This window comes from Lissotriton vulgaris, chromosome 6 (assembly GCF_964263255.1).
Source record: "Lissotriton vulgaris chromosome 6, aLisVul1.2, whole genome shotgun sequence".
Taxonomy (NCBI): domain Eukaryota; kingdom Metazoa; phylum Chordata; class Amphibia; order Caudata; family Salamandridae; genus Lissotriton; species Lissotriton vulgaris.
In genome coordinates, this window is record NC_141694.1 from 1,284,503,336 (window position 1) to 1,284,519,127 (window position 15,792).

The window sequence follows — 15,792 nt, forward strand, 5'->3', positions numbered from 1 at the left end:
TGTTTTTACTACTTATTTGTTTTTTCTGTTTTAAACCTGGACGTTTATAGCTGGAACGCTTGTTATTACATTGTAAGATTTTAATTACTCAAACAACAAAGAACAAATTAAATGAAAAAAATTAAATGAAATTTTAATAAAATCTTGTTTTTGTGAAAATGTGGGAATCTAAATCACATTTATGAGAGAGGGTGTGGTAACGACCAAAGCAGCTCACTTTGGAATTGGGGAACAAGGTTTGAGTCTCGGGTTTGGCTCAACAGCCTTTGGTTCTGGGCAAATCACTTAATCTCGCCTACAAAAATGAAGTAATTGTGTAATGTAACTGGTGCTTATGTAAAGTACTTGAATACTGTGTGGTTGAGCATGAGCTATATCAGTGCTTGAAGTGGGCCGTGCCGTGCTGATGCTGAGCACAAGCAGTTCTTAAAAGCTGGTGCAGAGAAGGGGCCCTATCAAGCTTTCCATTTTTACCTTCAGGGTGGAGAGAAAAAAATGTAATGCTGCATCCGTCACTGCTTTTGATGTAACTTCAAAGAGACTCATTTTTCAGTTTGATAAAGTGCAAAAACAAGTACCAGTTACATTACACAAGAACATATTCATGTTTTCAATTACAGGATGTTGAACCAACGTGAGGCTCGAACCGGTTTTCACATCTTGAAAGTTGGCAGCTCTAGCCTTACGGCACAACCTCACCCACTAGAGCGGAATCGTTTTCAATATTATATACATCAAAGCCATAGTTGTTGCTTATTTATCTTATGCAATTTACAACTATTGACAAAGCCAGTAGCCCTTGCTTCTTGTACGTGTAATGTTACTTGTTTAGTTATATATATGGATCAGGAGCACAACTGGACCCACACTTCGTGGAAGGGGGGGCTGACACTCCCAGCCAGGGCTGGCCCTAGCAGTGGTCGCACACAGTGAACAGTCGTTTTTTGGCACACCCTCCCCGATTTCCTCCTTTTTCATTCATTCCCTCACTACAACTCACCAACAACGCACCTCATCTCTCTATTACACCTTTCTGACAAATATTTCATTTTTTATAGCCCTACTCAAAGTTTACTCACACTCAGTTCTGTGGTCTGCATGGTACACGTTCTTTGTAGAAGGCACATTAACCCCTGCACTGTGTGGGTGGCAGAAGTGCCCATGTGAGCTCACGGTAAGCAATGAGACAGCGCGAGAGTAGAATAAGAGGGGTGACTGCAGGTGAGTGAGGTGACCATATGAATTTGGGTGCGGATGTAAGTGAGAGTGGGACGAATTAATGCATGGTTAGTGATGGGCTTGTTTGAGTGAGACTGTAGATTGAGCAGTGAGGGGGACAGATGAGTGAAGTGTCACATGAGTTCAGGGTGAAAGGTGTTATCGTGTGACTGCAGGGTAAGGTACAGGGTGAACAGCATGAGTGCATTGTGAGTTCAGAGTGATCACTGTGAGTGCAGGGTGAGCGGGTGAATGATGTGAGTGCATGGTGATCAGTGTGAGTGCATGGTGATCGGTGTAAGTGCATGGTGATAAGTGTAAGTGCACGGTGATCAGTGTAAGTGCACGGTGATCGCTGTGAGTGCAGGGAGTGTGTGGAAGTGCAGGGAGAGTGTGGAAGTGAAGGGTGAGAATGAACAGTGAGTTGTCTGAAAGCAGGGTGCATTCCCAGACCTTTAAAGTAACTCAGCAGGTTATTGACCGTGGTGTAGGGTTTCAGATATAAGTTAATCTATTGCTATTATGGCATTAATCAGGGACAGAGGGAAGAACAAATAAATAATGTGATGATCCTGCAACAAACTTCCAGTCTTATGATTATAGTTGCAAGCTCATTATTTTGATGTAGCATGGCACAAAAATAAACAGTCACCTAAAACCGTATTTTCAGCACTTATCTGTGCATACTTCTAACAGCAAATATAAAGAGAAAGAACTTTTAATTGTATTCTAGGGCTGCCTGAATGACCCATGACTGACGACCAAAAGAAAAAAAAAACTAAACCTCCGTATCCAACTTACAAAGTTATGTAAATATACAAATGGTCTTTAAAGACCTGTGAAAAACTCGGCCCTGAAGGAGATAACACTCTATTCTAGAGACTGCCCAGCCGAGCCCACTGTAGCTCGAGCCGCAGCAGCCACGACTTGAGACACACGACTTGGAGGGGGTGGGGGTCGAACAGACGCAGCAAAATACCAGTGGCGCAGCACACTAGGCTAAGTACAAATATTTAGCAGACTCTTTTTAAGCCACGCCGTTAATTACATCGGCCACGCGCCTATGAGAGCCCCCCAGTTTTTCCATCCACAGCCTTGAGCTATATAGAAGTGCAATAATAAAAAAAATATATATATATAATTGACATATCAAAATATTTTACGTGCAACATTGTTCTTGCAGCATTTTCTAAAAAAATAATCATAAACATAAATAATATTCAAAGTAACGTATCATCCAAAATTGTGCATTAGAAAAAAGTCAACATCTTGAAAGGTTTACAGGTTTATATGCTAGCTAGAGGTTTGCATCAGTTGAAAAACTGTATGTATAAACGTTATCACTCACTTGAGTATGAATGTGCCGCCGATAGCAGTGCCTACCACTGACAAGGGCAACAAATACTTATTCATGGTTGGGTGATCAGGGCACACCTCAATTCCCACTTATGTCTATCCTGCTTTCCTTTTTCCGTGATTCTTACCCCATGCTGAATGAACTGCGCGCGCATGCGTAGTGAGGCTTGACCCTATTGGGTGAAATACTCTGTCCACTATGTCATTGCCGAGGTCATGTTACCGCCGGTGTTCCAGCCGTCGTTTGCCTGGCCGAGGAAGGCACCCAACCATGGTCTAATATATGAGAAAGATGTCTATACATGATGTAGCTACTTATAATACAAAAGAGTACCTAAAACGGACAAACAGATTTTATGTTCACATGTGCAAACTGACCCCACAATTAATTCAACTCTTCCAAGTTTTGCTTAAATGGTACATAATTGCAAAAGCACAATTAGTTCTCAGCATCAACAATTCTAAATCTTAGTTTAAAAAAATATTAAAGGCTTAAAGAACATGGGCAACCAGCACCATATCAATATGGCTGAAAATATAACACATAACGGCTGGCTTACTTGTCATATACGGCCTACAAAATTAAACGACAGCCATCTTCCAATGGAGTCGTTCTAAATCACTGAAGTAGTAAAACCACAGAAAATTGGGTCAGTCAGGCAAAGGATTATATTTACTCAATAAAACAATAACACATTGCGTTTAAAACGATATATTATTAGTAAACTTGTGCTTGGTTGCTGGCTTCCCGCAACAAATATGAGATAGCAAGATAAAAACAAATAACAGAAAGATAAAATCAGACCGGTATTAGGAATGGATGTAAATAGTTAAGCAACCTATGGTTTGCTGGGCCAACATTGGTCAAGTCCCGTACACGGGCGTTGTGCATGCAGGAACACATGCACGTGCACAAATGAAACTTAGATCAGATTACACTAACGAAGGATGCATTATTATCTTTAATGTGCTTTTTAGATAGCATCGATCCATTATACATGCAATGCACACTACTTTACAAAACAGTAATCAAAGAAAGCAGAAATTGTACAACAAGAATAAAAAAAAGTACTAGTATCAATTTATAGTAATGAAATAGGGTGCACAAAAGCCTAAGGTAAAATGTTTTACTGCACTTAAACCACACGCCTATGACCATGTAATATACCTGCTAGCAGAGAGGATTCCCCACCCACTGCAAACAGGCGAGTACTTCATAAGTATGCTTTTTAATCATAATACTTTTGTAAATAATTACATTTTGTCAATGGTTGTATACCTAGCGCCCTACATAAGGGAAACAGGCGCTATATAACTGTTACAATACCCAGACCTTCCAATAAAAAAAATGCCCTGTTAGGGAATGACATCACATTTCACCTTCAAGATACATAATTCGCACTGGGAACGATATTGTTTAAAAGACAATACATTGAAAAATACCGTGTGTTTACTTTACACCTACAAACAGCTATATAACCATAACGCAACATGCAGTTAAAGCTTCTCAGCTGAAGGTTTTCCTAGTTCAAAGTCATATAAACATATCTGCTACCTATGTTAGTGTCTACAGTCCTCGCCACCTTGTTTAATAGTAGGTACGTCGCCCACACGGTCTTAATGTCATGTTTAATATACTCGGGGAAACCAGTAACGTGTGTCCCTAAACATCTGGCGTACATACTCCGTCACTTCCTGTTTTGAACTTTGCCCGGCGGATATGGAAAGGGTGGGCGGGGTAGGTTGTGGACTCCTTGCTGCGCGTGCGCAACAGCCGCTGACTTCTGTGACTACTGGAGAGCCCGAATCCAAAGTGTCACCCACTATACTCACTACCCCCGCCCCCTGCAGCCCTCCGCAGTGGCTTGTCCAGCAGCGCCGCCCCGCGGCACCAGTGACCCCGGGGGCAGAGGGAGGCCGGGCGGACCTAGCGCTCCGGGCTCTCCTACCGGGGCCCGCCCCCCATGTTGCCCCCCCGCCCCTGAGCCCCGGGAGCGGCGGCGCCATGCAGGCCCAGCAGCTGCAGTACGAGTTCTTCAGCGAGGAGAACGGACCCAAGTGGCGGGGTCTGCTGGTTAGCGCCCTGAAGAAGGTGAGGCGTTGGCGTGTACACATTCTAATCTTCCGTGTGCAAGCAAAAGAGGAACCCCCCAGTCAGATTGCAAACACCCTTATTAGCCAGCACCTTGTTGCCCTTGCTGTAATTTTAAGGACCTCTTATCGCCAATAACCTGTTCCCTCCACCTGCTGGTGAGCGTAAGGGGGTATTCCAGGAAATCTTCTGCCTCATTGTTCGTGTCTCTTAAGCTGTCACAGACTTCATAGTTGACTAGTGGTCCCATGTCATGTAGAACACCTTCAACCAATAATAGTTTTTTGGGGGGGGGGGGGGGGGGGCGAAAACGTTTGGCATGATACGATTGATTGGGTGCAGAAGCCAAGACTACAATCCACTTATTTTGCGAGACTGTTTAGAATAGAGGCAATTCCCACACGTGCTTGCAACCGATAAAGTCAAAAGAATTCAGAGGGAAGGTCAATCTCACTATTGAGCATCTTCTTGCTGAAGAAAGAATCTCGCTCGTGAGGTTTTCAAGCATTGCTTTGGTCATAAGTAATGACTTATTTTTCTAGGACCGTTTCACACCATCAGCCGGTTCTTTGGAGGCAACGTATCCCCCCCCCCAACTTGTGTACTTCTGGTTACCTTTTATGACACAATGATGTGTTCTCCCTAGGAGTTATGCACTCAGTTTCATTCCTGCGATTATCAACGTTAATGCATTGTTGTATTCTCTGGTGTTAAAAAACCTCTTTGGGTGTTTGATCAAGAAGATCTTCTCCGTATTGTTGAAAATAGCTGCAAACATAATAGTTTGAAGAATAGTATATTTGCTTCATATCAAAGATCTAAATTCGCATTTTGTTGACACAAGAAGCAGTAAGGGCCCTTAGTGAGATAGATGGCTTCTCATGAGCGTCGTCTGGGTGTTTGAGCTCCGATTGCCACTAGCGGCTCATTCGAGTTAACATTATGAACTCCTAAATCGCTATGGGAGCAAGTTTGTCCAGGAGGAGCGAAAGAAGCCACTCTATAATCTTTATTCTTCACTGTCTGCGAGAACTAACATCAACTGATCTATGGCGGCCTGGTAACTCTATAACCACTCATTGGGTCACGAGAGTCGGAGTACAACAGCTAAACTGCGGGTGGGAGTGGGACCTTAAACTGTATGATAATGAGCTAGAAAGCCAGGCCAAACAGTTTGGATCAAACATGTTGAAAGCAGGACAGTTTATGCTAAGGAAGTTGAGTATATGTCACATTTGTCTAATTTAGTTTATTGATACCAATTTCAACTACCTCCTCATGCTATTTCTTATGGATAAACGTTAATGAGACCTAAAACTGTTGCATGCCGTCATAATCACAGCTGAGTTTTGATATCCAATAAAGTCCTAAGTAAGGCCCAGGGTTAGAATTACTTGATAAGGAAGTACAGCCCACAAGGCAAAATGTTGAACCCGTGTAATTTTGGGTGCTTTATTTCACAAAGTGGACCTGATTTATATGTTCATAGTTACTTTTTATAATCATGTGCCCTGTAGAAGTTCTATTTTGTGCGTAGCTGGTGCACAATGCATTTTTAGTGAAGGACGTATTGTAACAATATATTGCTATAATAGATGTCTTTTTAAGTTGGCAAATAGATATTGTCTCTAATTTTTTCACTTCATTGTTGATGAAATTCTTATTTGCCAGTACTCTCTCTATCCCTGATATGGTTGTTGACTCCTTAAGCATGCTCCAAATACACCCTGGCTAAGGTTTGAATCTAAGCAAGATGAAGACTAGCAGCACACTGTTGCCCTGTGAACAGTCGCCCGTTTTATCAAAAAACTTGTTTAGGAATTTCCAGTATATTTTCTCATTGCTTCTGTTGTCAACAACACGTCAGTTTTGGTTTATTTACATTTACTTACTGTTATTAGCTCATACATAATTTGCAATCAAAACAAAAACTCTGTTAGTGAGGCTTCAAAACTTTATTTAATGAATCATCCTTCTTTGTGTCTTAGGTATACTGAGACTATATTAAGCTCCTTTCAGAAATCTCTTGAATACTGCATTGCGTTTCAGGCATAAATTACTCTTCATCAAGAGTTCATACATGTTGAACATAGAGACAATATAAGTATTCGGCGTGACGGTTAAAGATGCATACCTCCTGTAAAATCAATATAAAGTAAAAGAAAGGCCTCATACCTTCAAAATATGAACAAAGAATCGAAACAGTAAAGGTTTGTCTAAAACCTGTAAAAATGAAATGCTTATGTTGTATAATATGCACATATATTTTAGCATTTAAACATTTGTTTTGGCCGATAAAACTCACTCTGTCACCAAAACAAAGAGCAGAAAACTTTTTAAGATCAGGAGTGATTATTCTTTTAAAGCACATCCTACAAGAGAAGTCACGGGTAATTTGGAACGTGGGCACTGTTCCAGGTACTTTACCATATATAGTAGACAAACTGGAAAGCTACACATTTTTTTAATTCTCCATGACCTCTACAAGTAGAAAATTTCAGGGCGGTCATAGTGGTGAATATTATAGCAACACTACCAGATGACAGCTGGATGGTATTTCTCAGTATGCACATTTCCATATTTAAATTCTTCCAGGGCTGCTGGCTCTCCATCTACAGAGCTTGTTGACATTTCTTTTACTGGAAATGCAATTCTTTTACTGGAAAGTCTCATCATAAAGGATGTCTCCAAAAAGGTGTTTAGTTAGATGTTTGACTATAGTCCTTCACAAGCTGGGATTTTCGGTGAACCTGTGTAATCTAAACTCAAACCAACCAGAAGACATCAGTTATTGGGAGTGGTGGTGGATGATTCTCGCATGAAGGCTTTCACATATCCACAGAAGATCCAACACCTAAAAGGCAACACCTTAAGTCATACTAAAGGTATCTGCTGCAGTAGTCTGCTTCTGAAATTCACTGGCATTATAGTTTTAAACTCTCATGCAATCTCAGGCAAGGGTGATACAGTTATCACTAAGGCTTTACTGTTCACAACACCTAAGTCAATTTATGGATCTGCTCTTACCTGTATATTTTTTTACCATACACTAGTATGGTGGTTGTATTTATAGAATGTCTCATAAACAAGAGGAGCCAGGAACTATGTTTAGGCAGGTCCTGCACACAAGCTCCAAGGGGATAATATGTCACAATGGGGCGTGCAGTTCCTAGGGGAAACTGAGGGGAAAGGGAGGTCATTCTTAGTGATGCCCTCAAACACCCCGGAGGATGTCATGCTTCATCATTGGACCTGCTCCTCGTCGGGCCTGCGCTGCGATGCCTGACAGGCACCTGTGAGCGAGGCTCTTTGGGGGAGATCTTTTGATGAAGCCGTAGGGTGAGTGCTGGTGTGTGGATTGGGTAGTGCAGTGATTAGGTGAGATAAAATAAGTCTAGGGTAGTCCAACTGTTGTGTTTATTCTCACGGTAGCGCTAGCCTAATAACAATTGGTAGGCCCTTAAATGGATGTAATGTTCCTGTAGGGCTAAAGTGGTGTAGTCGGTTGACATGTTTCGTACCTGTTAGGCCCCTAACTGGTCTTGTGGCACTTTATCAGAAACATATGTGAAGTTTAAAGAACAGTGCAATTCGTGTGCACTGCCACAGGCCTGGTTCAGTTAATTCTTTACTGATAGCCAGACGCAGTGGAGGTCCCCAGATGGAATCATACCGGGGTGTAAAAGACCTAGGAGAAAATGGAGGGAAACAATAAAAGAGAGAAGGCTCCAGGGACTTGTTAAAAACAATGCGTAATTGTAGAGACACTCAAAAGTTGGTAAAGCCAGAGATGGTCAATTGCGTTTGGTGTGTCAAAGGTGGCTCCACTGACACGTTAAGTGAGAACTGCTGAGTAACTTGGAGGAGTAAATAGGCACCTTGGGGCTAGTAAAGGCAATGTGGCTAAGGAGAACCGGGCACTGCAGATCGTGGTACTGGTACCGTGGTCTAGAAGTGTATTAAGGAAGAAAAGCGCAGACAATGGTTTCAATGAAGTGTCTTTATTTGTGACAATATATGCTTCTTGCGAAATTGTTTATATATACTTTCTGTACCTTTGCTTTTGATTCTTAAGTCGTATTAAATAAAAATTATTTTTTATATACACCCGGCTATTCTGCTCTTTATATCTAGATCACTGTGTGACAACTGTAAATTCAATTAATAACTATCGCTGCTTAATTGCGCAGTAGACCAACATTCATTTGGGTCTTAAATCAGCATCAATAACTAAATGTTATAAACTATACCAACAGAATCCCTTGAAGGTACCTTTACCCTCTTTAGGAAGGAGCTGAACTGGGCTTTCAAATTATCTTCGCACACACAAGGTCTATATGAGGACATTCCCTGAGCTGAACCCAACCGCCCTTGAACACTTCTAAACCTTCTTCTATTCGTCTTCAATCTAGTGTATTATCCACATACACACCTGTGACCAATTGTCCCTCTAAATCCAACACCACCTTGGACTACCCATGTCACACGGGACTCGCCATACTCATGGGGACGTTCCCTGGGCAAAAAACACCACATCTTTTTTGATTCGGCTCAGTGAGCCCTGCCCTTTTGCTCCTTCTGGGCTCTTTGAGGCACAGGGTACATAGACTTTCTTACAATTACTCCCCAAGGCGACCATGTGGGTACAAATGCACCATAGGTCTTTACCAATCTTTCGGACCTTCTTAATACCCCATCTATCTTGGCCGCCCCATGCAATTCACTGGCCCTCCACTTTGGAACATGGAATACTTAGATTTCTTTCTCAAAAAAACAGTTCCTCTTCTTTAGAGGCCTTCCTGTGGGCACTTTCACACGGCAGGTCCTTACTTATTAACTTTGGATTCTCCGGACATTACAGAAACACTCATCCAACATGGTTGCCACAAGTTACGCACTAGCCCTCCACTATGGAACTTCCTTGAGGCCCCTTTAAAAGCCTTGACCCCGGAAGTAACCTCTACGGGGCCCAGAGCCAGGGTAGGACGGAAGCATCTACTGCAAGGAACTGTGTGCTCTGCCTCCACCGTCAGTACTTGACCATCCATAACCTGGTGAGTCCCATGTGTTTGTTCAAGTATTGTCCAGGATCACACCTATTCTGTATTTGTCACCTAGCAACAGCGCTTCGCGCACGGTTTCCGCCACTGCTGCCATGCACTATAATTAGCTTGGAACCGTTGCTCACAAGCACATGTTCTTTATCATATGTTCGGTAATTACTCTCCAACTGCCACAACATGCACACCATGCTGTTCTTTAAACTCCACATATGGTCCTGATGAAGTGCCACAAGACTCGTTAGGGGCCTAACGGGCACGAAACATGCCGACCCACTGCACCTCTTTAGCCCTATAAAAGCATTACATCCATTTCGGGGCCTACCAATTTTTAATTAGGCTAGCACCACCATAAGAATAAACACAACAGTTGGACTGCTCAAGACTTATTTTATCCCACATACTCACTGCACTACCCAGTCCACACACCCGCACTCACGCTACGGCTTCATCAAAAGATCTCCGCCAAAGAGGGCCGTTAACGGGTGCCCTTCGGGCATTGCAGCGCCATCCCGACAAGGAGTAGGCACAATGATAAAGCATAACATCATCCAGGGTGTGTGAGGGCTTCACTAAGAAAGCCTCCGTTTCCCCTAGAAACTTCACACCCCTTTGTTACATGTATTTATAGAATACAATTTTGTTCGGAACATCCATGACAGGATGTAGGTCCATTTAGGAAGCCGTCAATATAAGTGCTTTTTTCTCAGAAATAAAGACAATTTCTCATCAGTTTGGTTCAGCTGCAGGTGGTCCGATTGAGTCTGACTGTTTTTCTTCCATGAAGGCAAGACAGATCCTGATGGACACTTGCACTATGATGCGCTATGCCAGCAAGTGCAGGAAAGAGAGCTCCTTGTAGGTGTATATTAAAGAATGGATGCTTTGACAACAGTCAAACCCCAGATACATGCATGTCTAGATGTTTCTTTCAGTAAGCGACAGAAACGTCTTAAGGAATGTTGTGATGGCTTAATTATCTACACATGAATCGAAGCTGTATTTCAATGTTGTCTCAAAATATTTTGGTCTATGAGTGATCAATAGGTGGATCGTTTGCAGCATGTCAGAACTCTGTTCTCGTTGTTCTGTTTATGGGAGTTTCAGAGGATGGATCCTCTGAAAAATGAAATGTGGGTCAGTGGTATTACAATCAAAATTACAGTCTGGTTTATGCCATTCCGCTTTTCCAACTATTCAAATAATGTTTAACGGGTTGAACCAGTTCTGTATAACATTTCTTTGGTGGAAGATTAGCTCAGAAATGTCTGGTACATCGCATCCGGATTTCTCAACATGGGAAGGCTGATTATGCGGACTATCTTTCTGCCACTGGAGGGGGCGGCAGTGTGTTGTTCCTTCACCAAACCGACGTGAAGTTGTACCTATGGTTTCTCCAGAATGAGGTGTGTTGGCCATAGAAGCTCCACTTTGGTGCTCAGCATTATGATTTGCTGTGACAAAAACACAAGTTTTCTGTACAGTTGTCAGTGACTGAGATGCTGTGTATTCTGCAATTGGAAACCTATTGATCAATCTATGGTTTCACTGTCTGCAATACTGAATTTTTTTGCAAGTTTGTAAGATGGAGCTTTCCCTCTTTTTGAGGAAACATGATTATTCTGTGTTTGAGACCTTTTAGGGTTCTCAGATCTTGTATAGATTGGTAAAGAGGGTTCCTCCTATGCCTTATATTAAATACTCTTCAAAGGGATCTCTTTGTCTCGGTGGGCTCTGGAGTTTCAGCCTCCACATAATTGTATTATTAATTACCTTATCCCCCAACAACATTTTCTGAATGTTAATATTTCAGTCTGCATGCTAAATGATCAGGGCCACTGGAATTATGTGGCATAAGAGGACCAAATTAGGCAAGGTTGACTGCATTTTGTGGCGAGAAAAGGTAAATTATGCGACACATTTTGGGAACTATTTCTTTGATATTTTGTTATTTTTACACCAGATGACAATGTCTGAGAAAAGAGTTCACCTTCATTAGTTACCAATTTAACACCCAATTAGCAACTGGAAGATGACCATTCAACCTTTGCAAAAAGCCTTTGGTCTATAGGAAGCTGCGTCGCCATATTGTATGTAACCTGTGATCCTTTTGAGCTAGAAACACACTTTTTTTGTTAAAATCTGCGGATTATGCGGCAAATCGATAATAATGGGAAAATTGCTGCAGAATCACACAATTCCAGGGGTCCTGTAAATTAGTTAAATGCATTATCAGCAGACTTGACATATATTATCTTTCCCAGGGGCAAAGTAACTTTGAGAGCGAACCCATTCTTCCTTCCATGGTATGTGATGCAAGTTGTGGTATTTGATGTAGCCAAATAGATTTCAGTCATTACATGTCCAGAGATGATCAATGCAGTCACAACAGTATTTTATATTGCTTATGCAAGTGTTTACAAGCTATTGGAAAAATCTTTTTTTTTTTTTGTACTATAAATCTTTTTATTTAAACAGACACCGGTTCAAATAGAAAATACAGAGGACACAGTTAGGTGAGAGATAACATAGGCGTACAGAGGAAGAGTATTACATTTCAACATAAGAGGGGAATATAACTGGGTAAGAGGGTCATTTGGTTCAGAACAATCAGGTGGCATACATATTTCTCCACGGTAGCTATTCCAAGGGCTCCAAATTCGTGCCCACTTTTTGGGGCATCCCCTGGCAACGTAGACAGTCGTCTCCCTAAACATACACCAATCAATGTCCCTTTCCCTGACCTCTTGCGTAGGTGGTTTAGCAGCGCCCTATAATTGTGCGATGTTTCTCTTGGCTGTCATGAACCCCAGGGTGGCCCATTGTCTGGTGAGTATTTAGGTCTGTGGGTTCCCATATGTTTAGGAGGCAACTCCTCGCCTCCAGTGAAAGATGGATGTGTAGCACTGCAAATATTGCCTCGTGTACCTTGTGCCAGAAGGAACTGACGTGCTTACATTCTTAAATGATGTGTAGGAAGGTTCCCAGTTGACCACATCCTCTCCTTCACTCCCCACTATCAGTTTTCCCCATATGGATCAAACGGGGCCCGGTGATGCATACACGGTGAAGGATTTTTAGCAGTACCAGTCTAAGGCGCACTGGTATGGCAATCACTCTAGGGGAAGCCACTGCATCCTACCAGTCTTCATCATCTATCTCGATCCCTCTCAGGAAAAATACTATTAACGTGGATAGCTGTAGTGGGTAGCAGTGTGGCTCCTGTGTATTGCTTTACTAGGATCAGTTGGTGAAGATTCTAGCTGACTGGGTCAGTTTGTTCTGGTAGCTGAGACGGCTGGTTGCTGCTCGTCCTGGGTGAAGTTACTCGTGAATATGAATAAAGACTTTATATTTAACTGCCATGCTCCAGCATTTTTTTTTTTTTTTTTTAACTTCATTTTTATTGCATCACCAATATAAATGTACAGACAATATACTTAGCATTAACAACACATCATGTACAGGCTTAGTTAGATCCAGTCGATTGCCGGCAGGGGGTTTCATCTCGAGCTTGGCGCGGGTGACCTCAACCCTGCCCATTTCTTGTGGCTCCTTACAGTGTCCGACCGCTTCATCAAGCAAATAACCCTGGGACGCTTTTGTGGTTTTCTCCCCTCCCCCTCCCCAAATTTCGGTACCCCAATTCCCCTCCAAAACAGCCTCCTACCCACCCACCCCCGTGGTCGCTCTGCGCTGGGTTAACAGTGTAAAAGCGTCTGGTGTGTTGCAGGAGGAAGTAAACTTTCGCTAAGGTGTGTTCTCCTGTGTAGTGTTAGGGTCTGCTCCATCTAGTGCACTCTCGCCATCCTGCCCCTCATCGTCCACATCCCGGAGTGCCTGCACCATCACCTCCCATGCCGTCGCCCTCTCCAGCGCCTTCTCATCATTCAACCTCCAGGCCAACTGGTATCGTAGGGTACTTTCACACGCGGCCCATCTCAGACATTCTCCATACCATCTTTTATACGTGGGCCCCACTCTGGACTTCCAGTTTCTCGTGATCTCCCGCTTGGCCAGGATGAGCCCCAAGTCTATAAATTTACTAGTCATCTTAGTCCTAGGTGTATGCGGGAACCAATGTAGGACGCCAACCGCTTTAGTAAACTGGATATCCCTGTCTGTCGCTGCGTTAAGGGCCCGCCCAACTTCCTGCCAATAATCTCCCAAGGAGGGGCAATCCCACAGCATATGGCACAAATCCGCCCCAGCTGTGTTACATCTGGGGCAAGCAGCGTCAGTCGCCCCAAAATACTGTTGGATTTTCCCAGGGGTGAGGTATGCCCTGTGAATTACATAAAAGTGAATCAATTGGAACCTGGCGTTCCTCGAGCTCTTCCTTGCCCGTCTTAGCAACTGGCCCCAGGTCGTGTCTGGTATCTCCACTTGGAGGTCCAGCTCCCACTTGGCCTTCAGGGCTGCCAAAGGTTGCAAGGCCTCCCGCTGCATCCTGGAGTAGAGGCACGTGACAGCCTTAAAGGTTCCCGCCGCCATCATGGCGTACTGGCAGGCCATCGAGGTGCCAGGTTCCTGCAGCCCTTCCCCCCAGTGGGCTCGCATAGCGCCCGTGACTGCTGCGTGCAGCAAGTAGTCGCCTCTCGGGAGGTCAAATCGCTCCTGCAGGTCCCGAAACGGCAGCAACACCCCATCTTCGTAGAGGTCACCCAGCATTAGTATTCCCGCCTCCTCCCATCCCAGCAAGCGCGACCAGTCACCCCCATGTGGGAGGGCGGTGACCATCCCCAGCGGAATTTCGGGGGCATACATAAGGCGGACACCCGCCCGCTTACGGGCCCGGTCCCAGGAAAGCCGGAACGTCTGCTCCTCGACCGTCAGATCTCCCACCCGGAGTTTCTGGTGCAGCGTAATATATGCCAGAACGTGTCGCGGGGTGCCTTCTACTCTCGCGTCCTCGGGGCCTCTATACACTCTCGCCACCTCCTGAGTAAAGGTCTGCAGCTGCGCAGCTAGGTAATACCCTTCAAAATCCGGCACTGCCATACCTCCTTCATCTTTAGGGCGCAACAGCGTGTCGAGCGCTATGCGCCTCCTACCCGTGCCCCACAAGAACGCTATGACCAGTGACCTCAGGCGTTTGAAAACCGAGCTCGGTACCCACACCGGTAGTGTCCTAAAATAATACAAAAGCCTGGGCAGGGCTATCATTTTAAGCAGGGAAATTCTACCAGCTAGGGAGAGCGGCAGGGTTGCCCAGAAGTCCATGGACCCCCGCAGGGCGTTAATGCAGCGAGTGATGTTACCATCCAGCAGGTCGGACGGGGCGTGGTAAACATAGACCCCCAAATAATGCAGACAGCGCGGCTCCCATCGGAGTTCCTGAGCAGTGAGTGGGCACGGTTCTCCCGGCCTCAGGGGAAACAGACAGGATTTAGGCCAGTTGACCCTCAGGCCCGACAACCTACCGAATCGTCCCAGTAGCTGTCGCGCCCCCTGAAGCTCGGGGCCCGCGTCGGCCAAAAACATCAGCAAGTCATCCGCGTACAGGGAAATGAAGTGCGGTCTCCCCCTGAATGACAAACCTGCGTAGTGGCGGCCCAGTCTGGCTTCCGCAGCGAAGGGTTCCATCGCCAACGCGAATAAGAGCGGGGATAGGGAACAGCCCTGTCTAGTGCCACGCCTAATCGGGTATTGACTCGAGATCAGTGTGCCCACTCGGACCCTCGCTACCGCCTCGGTGTAGAGGACCTTGGTCCATTTTATATATCCGTCCCCCAGCCCGAAGCGACGCATCACCTCATATAAGTATCCCCATTCAAGACTGTCAAATGCCTTCTCAATATCAATGGAAAGGACAAATGGGGAGACGGCGTCCGGCCAGTCCGCACCCATCAGTCTCGTGAGTCTACGAATGTTATGGGTGGTGTTGCGTGTCGGTATGAAACCGCACTGGTCACCGTGAACCAGGCCCGTCATGTGTACCAGCAGTCTGTTGGCCAGAATTTTACTGAGGATCTTGTAGTCCGTCGTCAACATAGACAACGGACGATACGAGGACAGCGCCGCACTCTCTCTGCCCGGCTTCAAGAGCGGGATCATGAGGGCCTC

The 15,792-nt window shown here is 44.5% G+C and overlaps 2 protein-coding genes across 2 annotated transcripts in view; one reads left to right on the forward strand and one right to left on the reverse strand.

The window, feature by feature from the left end:
• Window positions 1–2,723, reverse strand: part of RDH13 (retinol dehydrogenase 13) — a 122,389-nt gene extending 119,666 nt beyond the window's left edge. The window contains exon 1 of the mRNA XM_086927417.1: window positions 2,567–2,723. Coding sequence (XP_086783543.1) covers window positions 2,567–2,631 — 65 coding nt within the window. The 5' untranslated portion in view covers window positions 2,632–2,723. The remainder of the gene's footprint in view (window positions 1–2,566) is intronic.
• Window positions 2,724–4,300: 1,577 nt separating this feature from the next.
• SOS1 (SOS Ras/Rac guanine nucleotide exchange factor 1) overlaps window positions 4,301–15,792 on the forward strand; it is an 897,181-nt gene continuing 885,689 nt past the window's right edge. Inside the window, exon 1 of the mRNA XM_086927418.1 lies at window positions 4,301–4,666. Coding sequence (XP_086783544.1) covers window positions 4,580–4,666 — 87 coding nt within the window. The 5' untranslated portion in view covers window positions 4,301–4,579. The remainder of the gene's footprint in view (window positions 4,667–15,792) is intronic.